The sequence below is a fragment of the Azolla caroliniana genome, unplaced genomic scaffold (genome assembly GCF_043228905.1).
Source record: "Azolla caroliniana isolate FFs.n. ecotype wild unplaced genomic scaffold, voAzoCaro1.0.p SCAF_16, whole genome shotgun sequence".
Classification (NCBI taxonomy): Eukaryota; Viridiplantae; Streptophyta; class Polypodiopsida; order Salviniales; family Salviniaceae; genus Azolla; species Azolla caroliniana.
This window is the reverse complement of record NW_028230451.1, coordinates 7,114,432-7,132,587: the sequence shown is the minus strand read 5'-3', so window position 1 is coordinate 7,132,587 and position 18,156 is coordinate 7,114,432. Positions and strand designations below refer to the sequence as shown.

Sequence of the window (18,156 nt, the reverse complement as noted above, 5' to 3'; positions counted from 1 at the left end):
GATCCACTAGATGCATCAACATAATGAATTTTCCATAACCTCTTCTCAGGGATCAAAGAAAGATCTAATCCATTATACATATGATTCTTCGACGAGATTTATCATTAAGCGATGGATTATTTCATAATAAAATGAGACTCTGCATATAATGTATATAAACTCCTCTTTCACAAATCAAAGAGGAATTATAACTCTTAAAAATGTGAATGATTGCGACAAGCTTCTTGATTGAGCCATGGAAGTGTAGAAGCTTCTTCATTTTCCATGGCTCAATGAAAATTTGTGATCCAGAGCTTCTTTATTGAGCCATGGATTGAAGTCATTATACACCTCTAGATGTGAAATACTCTTCCAAAGTGTGTGAAATACCCTTCAAAAGTTTCTTCTTCAGGGGGTCATGGATTTGTCAACAGAACTTGAATCGTTTAATAACACATTCTTGTAAGTTCATCAACTGATTAAAGGAGAATCCGAACTAATCCTTCTTCCTCAAAAGGGCTTCTCAATCAACAGTGCAGGGATTCTTCAGCAGAAAACGAATATTTGCATAAAATGCATGGCATATTAAATAAAGATTAGAGGCATTAATATCACTTTGATTCTTCTAAATGCAAAGGTTTCTTCATCGAAAATCTATGGCTTCCTTAACAAAAAAATGAGCCCCTACATAGAATGCATAACTCCTCTTTCACAGATAAAAAAAGGAATCACGCCATTATACTTGTACTTGACAATAATTCTTCTACAAAAAACTCTTCTTCAACAAGCCATTATACGTTAACTTTGCAATGAATCTTCAAAACAAAAGCTTCTTCATCAACGAGCCATGGATTCTCCTCCAATAGAGAATTCACTTCTGCATAACTCCTCTTTCACAGATCAAAGAAGGTTTTCAACCCATTTAACATGCATGTGAGAATGATTCTTCAAAAATGGAAAAATAAGACAGCTTCTTCATGTCAGCAATCCATGGATTTCTTCAACAGAAGAATGAGTTTCTACATAGAATGCAAAATAAAATTCTCTCGACACAGATCAAGGAAGGATTCAAGCCATTACATGCCATCATTCACATGATATGAATATAGAATATATATGACCGATGTTTGATGGAGTCAAACCCTAAATTTCGAGGAGCCAATGTTTGATGTTGTTCCCTGTTGATTGTTGATTGCTATTCCCTGCATAGCTCTTCTCTATTCGCTACTCGTCGAATGCATTTTTTCAAAAAAAAAAAACGGGAAAAAAAAAGTTAATGAATATTGGAAGAAATATTCTTATACATATTCGTTGGTATTCGTGGGGGAGGCCCCACGAATTCGAATATCTCAATCTATGTATATATATATATATCCATGATTCCATAGTATGAACAATACGTACCATACGTGCATTCGCATTCGCGAAAGAAAAACACCCTCAAAGAATGATAAATACCGTACTTTTGGATTAACTATTTATTATGAGGTAAATAAGCCTAAAAACTGGAAAAAAAACAAAAAAAAAACATTAAAAAATGGGAAAAAAACAAAAAAAAAACACAAGATGACGGGAACCCAATGATCGTTCCTTATGCGCAATGCTTGGCCACAACCGAGCTTAGATTGACACACAGAAAACGGGAAATAGAACACGACACAAAAGAAGAGGAAGATACACAACAATACACAGGAGGTTTACGTGGAAAACCCCAAACTAGGGGGAAAAACCACGGCAGCCCACAGGCTGCAAACTGTCACTATGTAAGAATGTACAAACAGTGAGTTCACGGAGGCAACGACCTCGTGTTCACGATCTTCGCCACAGGCGGCGGTTACAACAGAGGCAACAACCTCGTTCTCTCTCTCTCTCTGTACAGTTACGCGCTCTCCCTTCTTCTTGCACCAACAAGAAGAATCACAACAACTGTTCACACCTAAAAGTTTGCCCTAAGTCATATTTATACTAATATGACTTTTCGGCTATTTACAAATATAGCCTCGATGGACTATCAAAAACATAATTACGAATATGTCTCTTCATCCGGTTCTCCGTAGCCGGGTACTCCTCATCCGGTCTTCACCGGGTCTGCATCATCCGGCTCTCCGTAGCCGGGTACTCCTCATCCGGTTCATACCAGGTCTGCACCATCCGGCTCTCTGTAGCCGGGTACTCCTCATCCGGTCTTCACCGGGTCTGTATCATCCGGCTCTCCGTAGCCGGGTTCCCCTCATACCGTTTCGGCCTCGGCCTATCGGTTTCGGCCGAGTTTGTTCGTCGGCACTGTTCTTCTCCCTTCCCATCCGGAGGGACCTGTCTCCCAACATGTTTGAATAACATTTGCATTCGTTTTCCAACGTTAGGCAAACGAATGTTATGCTGGACGAACACGAATTTTACGTACTATCTTAGTAAATACAATGCTTTATGCTTTGGAGGTGCAAGGTTCAAATCTTGCTTTCCACAAATACATATTTCATGGACCAAATTTTGGTCTTTAGAAGATGTTAATATATGTGTGTTTTGTTTGTTTGTTTGTCTCTCTCTGTCTCTCTATTCTCATGTGAAAGGAATGTTTTTTTGTTTATATGTTTTAAACATATGTATGTGATATGCATAGTGATAGCATATACATTTTGGGTTTGAAAGAGAAAAGTGCGAGGGGCTCTTTATGACACGTATAGTTCTCACAAGGCATAATTAGAAATGATGCAGGCATGATGCTCCCCCCCCACCACATAGACAATTTTGACAGAAAGGATTTGTGTTGTCTTTCTCTCTTGATTGTTCACCACCATGGATTCTTCCTCTTCCTCTTCTTCTTCTTCTTCTTCTGGGAAAGCTTCTTCAAGTTTCCAAGTTTCTCGTGCTCATCTTCTCTCTCATGGTGAGGGTCATCAGAAATACAGAACCAATACTGCTAGCCCATCTGATGGTGAAGAGATTCGATGGTATTTTAGCAAAGGATCTCTCTCTGTTGAAGGTTAGTTCGTTTCAAAAATAAAAAATAAAAAAAATTGAAAATTTCATCTTAAGAAACTAATTCCCTTCTTTGTGAAGGAAATGCTTCTTCTTCTTTATCATTATAACATTCTTGTTATAACCCACTTTATAGATATGGTCATTTGCTGGGATTTAACAAGAAAACTGTTCACGTTTAGTGAACACCCGTTCTCCTTCTGAAGATAAGTTTTAGTTTTTTCTTCTTTGATTACCCATGTGTGATTGAAAAACCCTTCCTTAGTTATAAACCCATTTGTCGAATTATATTGATGAAATGACCCAGAAGAGAGTTCTCTCCTCCTTTGGAGATAAAATAGTTTTCTTGATGCCCATTTTCGTAGACCAATTTTGACCATTTACACAATTGATGAAATGACCCATTTATAAAATTGGCATGTTCTTCCTCTTTTTTGGAGATACAAATTGTTTTCATCGATACATATTTGTGATAACAATCTTCTTGTAACAATGTACCTTTTTTTATAAAACACTCATTGGTAAATTTAGTCGCCACTTGCAAACATTTCCGAGTTTCTCTAAGTCATGTTTACAAAACTCACATGCTTCTCCAATATCAGTCGACAAAATTAAACTTTATAATGCATGTGATGAGAATTGGTGGATTTTCCATAATGGAGATGTTACAGAGAAAGAAGATTGTAAGCTCTTTTTTCCTGAAAGACACTCCTGTTCAATATCCAAATTATTGGATTTCTGCTAGATCCTGTAGATTTTCGTTACTCTTAGTGATGGATACACTATGAAAACATTTTGCACAAACTTGATTTAGATCTCTTAACTATTCTGAATAGGGAGAGAATGTTTAGGCCATCCTGCACAACCTGTGAGTGAGAGCAGAGCTGAGCACTGTGATTGATCATTACTTCATTATGAATTAATGATAATGCATGAAAATTGATGAATAAACTTATGGTCTATACCTAGTAAAAGCTGATGCATTCAGATTACATGAAAGGATGTAGGTTGACAACTGTTCTTCATTTTTAAAACAACTCCCTGTAAACCTGTAATGTACATTCAAACATAATCACGAGAAACTTTTATAAGCCCTCTCAATGGATGTGTGGAAAAGCTTCCCACCCATGCACATTTGTGTATATTCCTTCTTTCTATAATAGTGGACATGCAAAAAGTTGTTGAGATTACAAGATACCATGTTGTCATATGCAACCCTAGCATTTGCCTATAATTGTTGATTATATATAAAACTCATTCCGAAGGTTATCATGGTAATCATCCACATAGATATAGCTACAATACAAACTCAGGTCCAATAGTAACATGCTGGTGGTATCTTGAACGCAATACTCTAGTAACTATTTGAGATGTTTTGTTCATAGTGATTCTGCATCATGGTAGAAAAATAGCATAAAGATGTAATTGAATGGTTGTGAATTATTACCCATGAAGATAAAAATAATAGTTAGCCCGTTATGTATGTGTGCTTGGCTATAGCACAAACAAGGGCAGACAGTTGGTCATCGATTATCAACATAAACATTACTAACAAAATTGGTCAGCCCAACACATGTGCATGCCATGGATACAGTCGATCAGTTGGGTGTCCTTGTCTAGATAAAAACCTACCAGAAACCCATTGCCATTCAGGTATCTTGAAAAGCTTTCACATTGAAGAGAAACAACATTGAACAGGGGTGATGAATACAATGTCAAGCAGGAGAATGAGTGAAGAAAAAAGTGATCAAAAGTTTGATGAGGAAAAAGGTTGGTGAGTGTATCAAGGATTAAACCTTCTCGCCAAAATCAATGATTATGAAAGCGTGGATGGGGAAAATGAAGAACTCAAAACTTCATCAAGAGTCCAGTTTAACTCATGTCCTGCTAAAGATGACCTGAAATACATGTAATGTAACTATGTATAAACTTGTATATCTTGTATTGTTGAATTTGTATGCTGCTAGTAATATGTCTCAAGAAGAAGCTGCGATCAACTTTATGTTGCAAATTTAAAATTTTATTATAATGGAAACAGATGTAGCTGCATCAAGTCCTGCAACAGAGGTCGTTGCAAAAGGTGACTTTCTTCGATTTAGTGTCAATGACTCTCTCACATTGGAGGCTGCATTTTTGAGGGTACCTCTTCGTCATTATTGTCAAACCTGTACTAGCAGTTCCAATTAAACCACAATTAAATTGTATAAAGCTTGGATGTAAATAATATGGGTAATCCAAGAATAGAGATTGAGAATCCATTCGGTATTTACAATGATAGAAGCGTTATCTTCCAATTCCTATCCATAATTGATTTAATTTTTCTTTTCCATCTTGCAGCAAGAAGAAGAACTGGTCTCAGCATGGTGGAAAGAGTATGCTGAATGTAGTGAAGGCCCTATAGGATCTACTACGAAGGAACGACAAACCAGTTCTACCGATGATTCAACCAAAGTTACAGATTTGGAGCATTTGCAAGCTTCTGCTACAGATGCCAAAACTAAGCAACTGGGTGGCTTTGAACAACTGTATGAGAATGATGAGATAATTGGAGTCCTAGTCAAAGGGGGTCTCTATGAAGTATCTTTCTATTTCTTTTTTTCTGTGTTTGTGTGATATTAGATGCGTTTTATAATTTAGTTAGACTTGCATTGATATTATGAACTCATTAGCATTATCTGCCTCTTAGAGGGCAACACATTGTTTTTTGAGGTCTCATTTGGAAAGTATAATGCACAAAGCCTCAAAACCAGTAAACAATAAAGTTGATTCATTGATACTTTGCAAATAAGGGGCAACTCATGGCAATATGTTTTGCATGTAATGTCTTGTAATTGCTTCTGTAGATGATGGATATATTTTAAAAACCAATTTCAACTGGCTACATAAATACTGCTCTTTAGGCACTTCATGCATATCTTTAGATTGTGAGGTGTATAAGATGACAGTGATAGTATTGTTCTTCAAACCTTTAAATTTGTTTTTGGCTTCATAACAGTATGAGTCACATCATTCATCATTGAGCTCAATGATGAAATGTGAATGCAATGTTATGGTTAATCATGGGAGCCTACATTGTTACCTATGTTAGCATTTATATTATCAAATGTACATCTTGCACTCGTTCCTGCTGTAGTATGGGATGATACTCAAGGCCTAGAAACTTCTCTACTTAGTTTTGTCATATCTTCAGTGTCCAGACTAACAATAATCATATATGAACGAATCAAAGTAAATTGGAACTTCCTGCAGGAAATTTTAAACTAAGAAATTTGTTTATGCCTGGTTTGATGACACTAGAGCATATCTTCATGGTAACTTTTCTTTTGAAATAGGTCGACTTACATAAAAGGCGTTGCTACCCTATCTACTGGACTGGTGATCATAGGCGTGTGTTACGTGGGCACTGGTTTGCTCAAAAGGGTGGGCTTGATTGGCTACCTCTACGGGAAGATGTGTCTGAGCAGCTGGAATTTGCTTATCGGAGCAAGGTTTTTGTTGTTCAAATTATCTAGTTCGTTGGTTATTCTTGACTCTCTAGTGTAAATAATAGTCTGTTTATGATTTTCTTACAGATCTGGCATAGGCGAACTTTCCAGCCATCTGGAAAATTTGCTGCAAGGGTTAATTTGCAAAGTTCTGTTGAGGTTTGGCAAATGACACCAACATCTCTATTTTTTTCTTGAACTATTCTGATAGCTGAAGTACTAGTGTCCACCTCCTAGTTCTCATTTGTTTGGAGAAATTTGTGGCATTCTTCAGTTGGCGATTTATGACATCAGGAAGGTAGCTTAAAATCCCATCTAGGGTCTGTAATGATCCATCCCTATGCAGTAAGGACCATGTCTTGTCTTCATAAACGGAGAATGGTCTTGAGACATGCATAGCTTAGTGAAGGATGGAAATACCGGAATGCAAGTTGCTATCTTTAGAGTTCCATTGAAAAGATATTGCCCTCATTAACTCTTGTAAATGGAGACTTTGAGTAGTAAAATTTCATTTCATTTCTTATGGAGTAGAAATATGGGGACCAAGTCTTATCAAGGCAAATCATTGGAAAGATTTAGAGAGACCTTTGGTGTCAATGGTTGCTCGCATGATAAGGAGCAAAGCATCGGTGCCCCACGATATAATCTGGGCAGAGATGGGAGCAGCACCTATAATCAGCGAGGCATTGTTCCGATCAATGACATTTATCCTACGTCTTTGGGAGCTCCCTAAACGAAGTACCCAAGGTTGGCACTTATGTCATCAAGACAACTGGCTGAAAATGGAGACATTCATTGTTGGTATGCTGAAATGTAGCAATGGTTTGAGTCACATGGCATGAGTATAAATGCACTACCCCCATTCCAATATAGGTTGGACTGTCCCCATTTAAATATGACCAAAGTGGAAAAGGATAGAGTGATCCGAATTGATATTATTAACTTGGAAAACAAGATAACATGAATCAGCCCCAAAATACCACTTGGTACAAAGATGGCCCACTATAAGACACACTTCTTACACACATCAGAAGATGGATTCATTATCAGGCCACCTTTTATGGACATACATCTATCCTATGCGTTGCGTAGTATGATAGGGCAGCTGTGAACTTCATCACATCAATTATAGATTGAGGTAGGCAGATATACACGACTACCTCTAGAAGAGAGAAATTGCCAATTGTGTCATCAAGGAGTGGAATCCGAAGAACACTATGTTTGTCACTGTAGTGTCTTTTATGAAATCAGAGGGAGATACCATTGTCTCTTTAAACAAGGCTTTGGCCCACTATGCAAGGTAATGGAATATGAGGACCAACGGTGCCTACGACTTTTCTTGCTAGAGCTCAAGAGACATCGGGAAAAGTTGTTGAAGAATACAGCCACACAAGCTCATTCACAAAGAATAATCACAACTTTCTTTAGCCCCATCACTCCTACTAATGCTACAAGTCAATCACGAGATACACAAATGGGGTCCTGACCATGACATAACAAAAGGGTTACAATTGATTGGGCAATGGCAATTTGCCGTGCGCGTAGGCCCCAGCCCCATGGACCACGACCTTGACACCCTTGGCATCGACAGATAAAAGCCATTATCTCCTGCCATTGTAGGTGCTTCCCTCGTGTCGGAGACATTTCCATTCTAGATCGACCTATGCTAGAGATCTTTCGAAGACAAAAGCTACAACATATCTAACTTGACAATCTCACATGTGCTGAAAACCAGATTCCCTCGTCTCTTTTTATCTTATATACTTTTATATTTACGGAATATTATTTACTTATTTTTTTTATTTGTTCTCAAAGACAAGACAACACTTAAGATGTAATCTCTTGTTTGGTCTTATAGGCCATTTTGGCCTCTTAAAAGACGTTAATATATCTTTCTTTCTTTCTTATGTTGGTCTCATAGATGAGACATGTCCAACTGTCACATTGTGTGGTGTCTCAAAGGCCATCTTGGACTTATTTAACCTCTACATTTTTTTAATGTCTATCGCCTCATGCATCAATTGAGAGGATCAAACCACAGCCATCTCATAAGCATTGCATACTTTTACACCATCCCAGAGATATCCATACATTTAGTGCTCTAGTTCATGCATTGACGTGAACTGTGAGTGTGTTTTTTAGGAGACACTCAAGGAAATAGTGAAAGAGTACTTCGTTTTTCCCATTAATTCCAAAAGTGTTGTCAAGCAGCATGCATTGTCAATTTTATGGATTGTTTGTGAGATTGATGACAGCCAAGTTGACCTTGTTAAAGGATCTGACCGTTTGTCTGCTTTTATGTGTGTTAAGTATTTTCTAGATGGTATAGCTCAGTTAGTCTTTTATTGTATATTGTCTTAAAAAAAGGATTTCCATTTATCTTTTATATTTTATCTCCACCAAGTTCCTAAAGTGCTGTCAAGCAGCATGTGTTGTCAATTTTATCGATTGTCTGAGGTTGACCATAGCCAGGTTGACCTTGTTAATGAATCTGACCGTGTGCCTACTTGTATGTGTTTAAGTATTTTCTAGATGGTAGAGCTCAGTTTGTTTTGTATTGTATATTGTCTTAAAAAAAGGATATCCATTTATTTTTATTTTTTATCTCCACCAAGATGGGCTCCTGATACAAAAAAAGGCAGTTTATGAGATTAGTGCCATGTCCCTAGCAAGATAAAGTATATTAAAACAAGGCCTTTCTACCATATGCTTAAAATAATCTCATAATGCCCTGTCCCTAGCAAGGCAAAATATAGTCAAATAAGGACAACCTTTCTATCATTTGCTTAAAAAACTTTATATTACAATTTAGTGTCAATTAACTGATCTATTCCTGAACCTTCGCTGGTATATTGCTGGTTAGACAGATCTTCGTCTTGTTTTTCATGATTTCTTATTTCTTCCTGTAAGATATTACAGCTGTCCTCACATTGCATTTGTGTATGCGGATTAGGGCCTACATGCCTTATTTACTGGCGAAGATGATTCCTGGGAGGCATGGTTACACGTGGATGCATCTGGTATCTCATCAGTACTTGGTCTCAGGGGAGTGGGTGTCAAGTTAAGACGTGGTTTTGCACCATCTGAATCACCACAACCAACACAGGTGCAAATTTTTACCCTGAAGAAAGTAAGCATGGGTGATGTACCCATTGCATATGCAAAGCTTGGTGTTACTTTTGTTGCACGAACAAATTAGTTCAAAATATCATTGGTATTTTTATCTAGGGGAATTTGTTTCTGGGTGTTGATAAAAGGGATCTAGGGATGTAATGTTGTTATAATTGTAAAGAGGTTTTCTACCTATTTACCAGATGTGAAACCAAAATTGGATCATATATTTTTTAGTACATAATTGTGGCCCAAATTATTGAATATCTTGAGATTGTGAATTGTGGATATATCTGAAGAATATATGTAAAAGATAAATAAAATATTGGCATATAATATAATCTCTGTACATGATGGACCTGAATATTCTCTTATAGAGAAAAATATCTATGTGCTCTATATAATGCATCACTGCAATAAAACAGTTGGATTTTCAATTCATTTTCAGGATGAGCTTCAACAACGAAAGGAGGAAGAGATGGATGATTATTGTTCACAGGTAATTCATTCGCATTTAAATATTTGCAGTATTTGTATATATTTCTGAGAGGCAGTGACAGTAATGTATTTCTAATGAGAAATATGAAATTCTCAACCTTTTCTTATAGTTACAGTTTAAACTTGAATGTTATGAAATATAAAGGTTCCTGTTCGGCATCTCGTGTTCATGGTACATGGGATAGGGCAAAGACTTGAGAATGCAAACCTTGTGGACGATGTCGGTAACTTCCGACGTATCACAGCGCTTCTTGCTGAACAGCATCTGACTACCCATCAGAGAAATAGCCAGCGTGTTTTATTTATTCCATGTCAGGTAGGTTGTCCTAACACTCCCGTCTTACTCATTTTAGTTTACCTCTAGAATGTTTACCAAGTGCCGTGCATTGTTGATACTTTCTGGAAGTTTGATTCTCAAACCTGTGGTGTCTTGCTTGATGGATATGTTTTTTAAAAATTTTGATTGGTTATAGATATCATTACTGTGGCTAGTGAACTGTGGAAATAATAGAAACTATGTTCCACTAGAAAAGCCAACATTCCAAAGAATAGTCCTTGTTGGGATGCTAGATAAATGCCTTGTAGTTCGATAGTGCCATAAAGGATGAAATGACTTTTTTATTGTTAAGCTCAACTAATATTTTACTGATTTAAAACAAAGTGAACTATTTATAAATGAAGCCTCAGGATTTCTGAGGAGGCCCAGCTATGGTTGATTTGCAGTGGCGGAGGGGTCTTAAACTTGCAGGCGAAGAGGCTGTTGAGAACTGTACTCTGGAAGGTGTTAGGGCACTGCGAACCATGCTTAGTGCCACTGTACATGATGTATTATACTACATGAGTCCTGTATATTGTCAAGAAATCAATGATTCAGTAAGACATATATTTGAACTCTTGGCATCTGTTTTTTCTTTATTTCTTGTGTATTTTGAGTTTTGCTGTGGGATTTTGCACTCAGCTGTGGGACTTTTTCCTTGCATTTGTTACTTTTGTTTTGTAATATTTTTTTTCAGAGATTTAGTTTCTTTGATCATTGCAACAGGTATGTGGGCAACTGAATAGGCTTTACCAGAAATTCATTAAACGGAATCCGGGCTATGATGGCAAGGTAATAAAATGTTGGTGATCTTCCTATGAGGGTCATCAGTTGAATCCTTTGTTCATGCTATCGTTATTGTTTATTCGATTAGCAATAAGATTCATTATCATCATATGTCGTTTGTACTATGTGATTATTCCAAATGTAGATCTTTGATAAAATAAAACATTAATATGATATTTTGTCAGATCTTTCATTTCAAATTAATAAAAGGTACTTTTTCTGTTACATATCATAAGAGTAAGTGGTCTTCCATGAGTTTTATTCTCATCATAGTTTTTCCCTTGTATTGTAGGTTTCCCTTTATGGGCATTCTTTAGGGAGTGTCCTGGCATATGATATCCTTTGCCATCAAAGCAAATTAATTGCAACTGCACCTATAGGCCAGATAAATGGAGATATCCAAACCAGCGAAGTACATTCTCTAAACTTGAATCAGATGAATGAGGAAATATCTAAAACAACTATTGAAACTAAAGAAATGTCTGTGGACTCTCTTGAAAGCTTAAGAAATCAGGTACTACTTGATTTTTGTGTTGCATGGTTTTTTAATCTTGTTGCAAGACACATATCTTGACTAGTATTACATTATGTTTCATTCTCCGGTTATGTAGCAATGTTTTGTAGGCTCAATATCTCAGAGTTTATTTAAGATAATTTTACTTCAATATGGAAGTTGACATGATGAAACTATACGAGATCAACTATAATATGGAAGGATGATAGAACTAAGAGAGAATCTCTATCTATATAGTAGTTTACTGTTGGAGTGGAGAATTTTCTGACTGACTTGTGTTCAAGGAACCATATGTTTCGATGGCTCAGCAAACATTGGCTTATGTATGAAACGGATATGCTTGGCCTTATTCTCTCAGAAGAATGCCCCAGATCAGAGAAGACACTACACTACATGCTTATTCGCATTACATTACATGGTTATTCTCTCAGAAAGCCCCAGATCAGAGAAAGCACTACATACATGTTTATTCACATTACAGTATAACATGGAGCTCTATTTGATAGCTTGAAAGGAGGATCTTTGGAGGTGAAGAGATTTCAGTATAAGATTGTATGTGCTCTATCTTGAGGCTGAAAACCATAATTGGCTCTAATACAAGGTTGATCCTTGGCCTTATTCTCTCAGGACTGTCCCTAGTTCAGAGAAAACAGTACATACACTATGTGTGTATGCACATTACAGTATAACATGGAGCTCTATTTGATAGCTTGAAAGGAGGATCTTTAGAGGTTTTGCATGTGTTCCTTCTTGAGGCTGTGAACAATAATTTGCACTAAAACAAGGTTGATGCATGAATATACAGCAAAGACAGTTTCTGTAGTGCTCTAGATTCACTCCATACACTACTTCACATTTCTTCTTCCAATCCGGCATTTTGGTTAAGATTGTTCACCTTACGCTTCCCCATGCTATCTCTAGAAGCACTTAATTGACCTTAGATCAAACTAAAGCTGATGAACCCCCGTGCAAGATACTTGTTGGTCAATTCTAAAACCTCTGGGAATGGTGTCACTAAAATGGAATCTAGCACTTTAGGATCATAGGAACTCTGGTGATTAGTGAATTGGAAGCTTGTCAAACTCATTCACTCTCATAGTGCCTATGGATTGTTGTGTATTGACATAAACTCCCCTTAAAAGGATCCTGTATTTTTGCTGAAACATTAAAATTGGAAAAGCGTTTTGTCATCTTAAGATGTATGCTGTTGCTATCCATATTGAGAAGCTATTGCTCATTTCTTTTCTCTTAAGGTTTGGCATGCAAACACCACACATTGCCATATCGGTCGAAGTCGAATCACTAACCTATTAGTGAAGCAAACTCAATAAAACAGCAGCCGAATCACTAACCTATTAGTGAAGCAAACTCAATAAAACAGCAGCTAGTACGGTATAATAGTGGCCACAAACTTGATAGTCGAGACCAATTTGAAGAGTCATTAATACTAGCTAAAAAAATTGAGTTTGACGCGACCTGATCAAGTAACAAGAACCCTATTCAATAGATAAGGGAATTCTCGTGGGGTTTAACCTTGTCACTGCTTTTTCCATTCAAATATTCAGGAATTGAGACAGTTCTCCTATTTGCCAAGAAAATATCTAATAGCCAGAAGTGAGTTTGTTTTACACGTTCGTGTATTATAAAATTGAAGACATATGAAGTTGGAAGTAGATCTATTGTCTTGTGTTCTAAGAACAGTAAAAACGGATTCAGATGTGTCTATTCTTAAACTCTTTAATTTAATTTTTGAACAGCAAAAAATGTCGTGCATTTAATTTTAATCCAATATAAACATGTAACCTTAGGACTGGTTTACTTTTTTTCTGTGCAACAAAGATGGAAATATTGAAGCAAAAAATTGTATCTCTGGAGGAGGCCCATCAATCAAGTAAACAACTCACTGCTGAAAGCATTCATGATGATGAAAGTTCTAAAAACTCATCAGAAGAAACCAGGGATAAAGAAGAAATAGAGAAGTCAAGTGGGAAAGATGAACTCATTCAAGGTTCAGAAGATGAAAGTTATAAAATCTCAGGGGGAGATATCAAGGATAATACAGAAGAGCCCTCTAAGAGAGAGATAGAAGGCGACCAAATGACTGCTAGTCTAGAGGGAATACATGAAGATTCAATGGATGAGCATAATAAAGAGCATTTTGAAAAAGATTCGACACTATACACAGTTGAGCTTTCTCCTGAGACCTCTCACGATAAAAAACATTGGTCAAAATCTTCTTTGGATGATTCTAAAGCTTCAGTACCTGAGAATTCAGAATCCTCCAGTCCATCTGGGAGTGTTTTGAAGACGAGTTGTATGTCTAGGAAGAGATATACTCCCTATATTGAGTATACTAAGCTTGCTTTCGAGGTATTACCGTTCCTCCTAAGTTCTCTTATTGATGAGACTATAGTTCTTAATTGTTCTGTATTTGATTTGTATGCAGGTAGATACTTTCTTTGCTGTAGGTTCCCCCCTTGGGGTGTTCTTGTCTTTGAGGAATGTCAGGCTGGGAATCGGTAATGTCCTTACTTTATTTTGCTCTTATTTTGTCTATTTATTCCTGAATGAGTATTTGTATTAAATCTAATAAGGCCTGATTTAGGCAAAGGACAAGACTATTGGCAAGATGATGACATTGATGAAGAGTTGCCAGCATGCAAGAGAATGTTCAATATCTTTCATCCATATGACCCTGTTGCATATCGGTAAACATTGATCTGTAGATGACAATTCAATTTCATGATATAGTTTGAATGTATAGTGCTGTATTTTAATGGAGAATCATGTTAGATTCAAGATGCAAGAAAGCCAAGATCTAGCTTTCGTCAGTACGAGATCCCAAGCCTAATTTATTTTTCAGGGACTTGCCTACTCATTATCTTATGAAATTGATAGTACTGATAATTCTTCACTTTGCATTTTTAGAGGGTATATTTGCTTTAGGTTTGTTCACTTTTCATATTCTCATTCTTCCTATAGAATCATATTATCCCTTCATTTCTTCAATTCTTGCATTTTTTCCCTATTTTGTTTGATCTTCTTGATGTTATGTAGCACTCCTTTCTGCTGATTTCCACTTTTGAGTTTATTGATGGAGATATCTGAATTAACTTGATTAGTATATATAGGGTTTTCATGTTTTGCTTTTTTACTTCATTTTTTAAGGGCACCAATTAGCTCATCAATAATTACTTGTGCTAATTCTTGAAATTGGAATCTGAATATTTTTACAATTGCAAAAATGCAAGGATTGAACCTCTTGTTTGTAAGGAGTATATGTATATGCAACCAGAATTTGTGCCTTACCATAGAGGAGGGAGACGTCTACACATTGGTGTGCAGGTAATTTCATTACATACGAGTACATTTCTTTTCTTTTTTATATTTGGACCTCAGTCAAGGTGCGTTGCAGGAATTTGGAAAGGATTTTTCTGCACGATCCAGAGCTTTTGTGCAGTCATTGTCAGTAGTTCGGGTACAATAAATGTACTTTTTTTCTTATTTACAAAGTTAATGCAGGGATATATGTATCTAAACCATTCTGCCAATTGTTTTGAGGTAAAGCAAATTCTCAACAAAGTTACAAATGGAGGGATATGTTCTAAAATTTATAACCATATTGACGACTGTTGGGGGAAAATAATGTTATACAGATGGAAATTTATTTGTAAAACCATATTCTCCTTTTGATAAATAAGAACTGGTTCATTGATGAAAAGAATGCTTTCTTGCTTTAAAGCCTAAAGAGCTAATGTACTCTTTCTTTAATACCGGTTTCTCTGTTTTTGATACAGGAACGAGTCGTAAAGGCATTTTCGGTGACAGATAATAAAGGTATCAAAATATTTCATTTGATTGGAAGAGCATAAATGATTTGTTTCTTAGAATGAACTTTTGTTTTAATCAAGAAGAATTAGTACATACAGGCGCAGAAGAAGACGTGGATGTGAAGAAACCAAGGACATATGGATCTTTGATGATTGAGAAGCTTACTGGAGACCTTGATGGCCGGATCGACTTTATGCTACAGGTCTGATATAAATGATAACTTAAAACCTGCATATGAGAGACACACTCCCAGTGGTTAAATATATGCTAATGAGAATTGTAATTTTAAATCTCTACTCTAGCTTTTAACTAACCCCCTTATTAGTGTATTTGTGTGTTTATGTGAATGTCAAATTATGGCAAGCCTTAAATGGGTGCATTTGTGGCACCAACAGGTCAGGAATTAAACTCCTGAGCTAGATGTTATAGACCAGACCACCAGGCCAATCTTATTCTGGCTAAAACTGTACACTATATTTCTATGGGTTGGAATTTAGATGAACCTAATGTCAATATGTCTGAATACAGGATGCAACATTTGAACATTCGTACCTTCAAGCTATAAGTTCTCACACGTAAGTAACTAAGCTTTTTGCGATATGTTCGTATTGATATTCTTTTGTGCTATGTCCTGTATTTCACAGCTCTTTTAACATTTTTGTTAACACACCAGGTATGTATGTTTGTATGTAACTACGCTATAAGTTCTCGCATTAAGTGACTATGCTATATGGAATGTATTAGTATTAATATTTATTCTGCACTATATCCTGTAATTCACAACTTTTTTAACATATTTGTTAACACGTGATGTATGTAATGTATGTATGTCTGCCAGGTCCTATTGGCTAGATTTGGACACAGCACTTTTCATAATCAAACATCTTTATCATGAGATTCCCGAAGAAAACCCAACATTGGAGGGTGAAGTGGTGGTGGAGAGCATCGATGAGTCTGTTTCTCTTGATTCAAGCCCATTTGTAAAAGAAAAGTATGTAATCGATGATGATTTCGCGTTTACCTTCTCTAGGAGATCTAGTATAATTGATAGTACTAAGGACAAAAAAATGTTGAAATCTTCAAAGAGCTAGCGATTTGTAGTACCTCTACTAGATAAAAAATAGAGCATATAATTATGTCATTTTGGAATATATCTATATATTTATGTGGTGTGCATATTTTATGCTCCATAATGATTTATGAAACATTTATATATGAGCCATGTGTGGTGTACCATGTTGCATCCTCCATAATTTGTCTCATGTATGAATTATGGGTGTATATATCCATGGACATATTCCATATAATATATCTCAAGTATACAAAGGTGTTCAATATTTATCCAAGTGATGTGCATTACCTATTGGGAAAGTGCCAACATTGCACTTGGGAATGTGGCACTTGATATAGGGACAAAGGGAGGGATGGGTTCAATCCTTAATTCCTCAACGACGTCTAGTAAATTAATAGATATGCACGAAGTAATAGAGTTGAGAAAATTGAGAGATTCAGTTTCGAACCCAAGTTGTAGTGCTTGTAGTGTAACTACTTACCACTAGGGTGAGCTAATTATGAGAGAGAGAGAGAGAGAGAGAGAGTTGGAAGATGATGGTCATCCTAGAGTTGGAAAGTTTAGGGATTCTTGTACTCCATCAGGGTCAATAGCACCATTGAGTTATATTTGATATGAACTATATTATATGTAGAGGACGATGGTCATCCTATAGTTCGAAAGTTCAAGGAGATCAATGGTCTACGGCTTTTTGTTCTCCATCGGGGGCAATAGCATCATTGAGTTATATTTTATATGAACTATATTATATGTAGAGGACAATGGTCATCCTAGAATTGGAGTGTTACATTCTTAGGCAATGGTCGATTAAAAATATTTGAACAATTAGCGCGAACCTTAAGCTCATGAGTGCGTCAATTATGTCTATGCTTTTGTGTTCCTTGTGAATTTTGCTAACCTCAAGGAGATCAATTGTCTACGATTTCTTGTACTCCATCGAGGGCAATAGCAACATTGAGTTATATTTGTTATGAACTATGTGTAGAGGACGATGGTCATCCTAGAGTCAGAGAGTGTTACATTCTCAGGCACTACACTCATTGATTGTAAATATTCAAACAATTAGCATGAATGTTAAATTGCATACATCAACTATGTCTTATGTTTTTGTGTTCCTCGTCATTTTTTCAAACAACATACTCTGATACATTACACAAATATTAGCTTAAATTGTTAGGATTGTTTTCGTCCAATGTGATTCGTTGCATAAATTGGTTGTGGACAGTGGTATCTTGAATGAGCATTATAATGTCCACAGATGTCCTAAGTCCCATGGGTCAATATTGGCCTCTCTGTGGAGGTTGTCTCAAAAACGGTATCGTCTAATTATCTACTAGGTTCTAGGTTCATTCGTTCACATTAATTGTAGAAACCAAAGTTGTATTCCCATTAATTGTAATCTGTTACATCTCAAAGCATTTTTTATCATCCAAAAAATGCATGGATCATATTTCACTACATCCAAAGAGGTATTCACACAATTAGGGAAAATGTATGCATACTCATGTTTGAGCTTCATTTATAACTTTCCTTGAAAGGGTTATGAAATCTTTAATGTTCATGAGCCTTTGTGTTGGGTAGAACT

The 18,156-nt window shown here is 36.3% G+C and overlaps 1 protein-coding gene across 2 annotated transcripts; it reads left to right on the top strand.

Annotated features, from left to right (window-relative positions):
- Positions 1-2,740: 2,740 nt before the first annotated feature.
- On the top strand, positions 2,741-16,648 carry SGR2 (shoot gravitropism 2 (SGR2)). 2 transcript variants are annotated; one of them, XM_087332047.1, is made up of 20 exons: positions 2,741-2,962; positions 4,997-5,097; positions 5,296-5,535; positions 6,291-6,446; positions 6,531-6,602; positions 9,397-9,549; positions 10,003-10,053; positions 10,198-10,368; positions 10,776-10,925; positions 11,095-11,160; positions 11,447-11,668; positions 13,508-14,038; positions 14,115-14,187; positions 14,274-14,376; positions 14,920-15,013; positions 15,084-15,146; positions 15,466-15,505; positions 15,598-15,701; positions 16,028-16,074; positions 16,338-16,648. In XM_087332047.1, the coding sequence occupies exons 1-20, from the start codon at positions 2,776-2,778 to the stop codon at positions 16,588-16,590; spliced, it is 2,877 nt and encodes a 958-aa protein (XP_087188173.1). In that variant the 5' UTR covers positions 2,741-2,775; the 3' UTR covers positions 16,591-16,648. The 2 variants fall into 2 exon arrangements, with proteins under 2 accessions (XP_087188173.1, XP_087188174.1); XM_087332048.1 differs by lacking the exon at positions 4,997-5,097 and having other exon boundaries at positions 2,776-2,962.
- Positions 16,649-18,156: the final 1,508 nt, after the last annotated feature.

What these genes read in the sequence shown, in the direction of transcription:
- SGR2 (XM_087332047.1), top strand. Translation starts at nt 2,776, where the DNA reads ATGGATTCTTCCTCTTCCTCTTCTTCTTCTTCTTCTTCTGGGAAAGCT. An exon ending in TGGAGGCTGCATTTTTGAGG is followed by an intron (nt 5,098 to 5,295) that starts GTACCTCTTCGT and finishes TCCATCTTGCAG; the next exon opens with CAAGAAGAAGAACTGGTCTC. An exon ending in AGTCATTGTCAGTAGTTCGG is followed by an intron (nt 15,147 to 15,465) that starts GTACAATAAATG and finishes TTTTTGATACAG; the next exon opens with GAACGAGTCGTAAAGGCATT.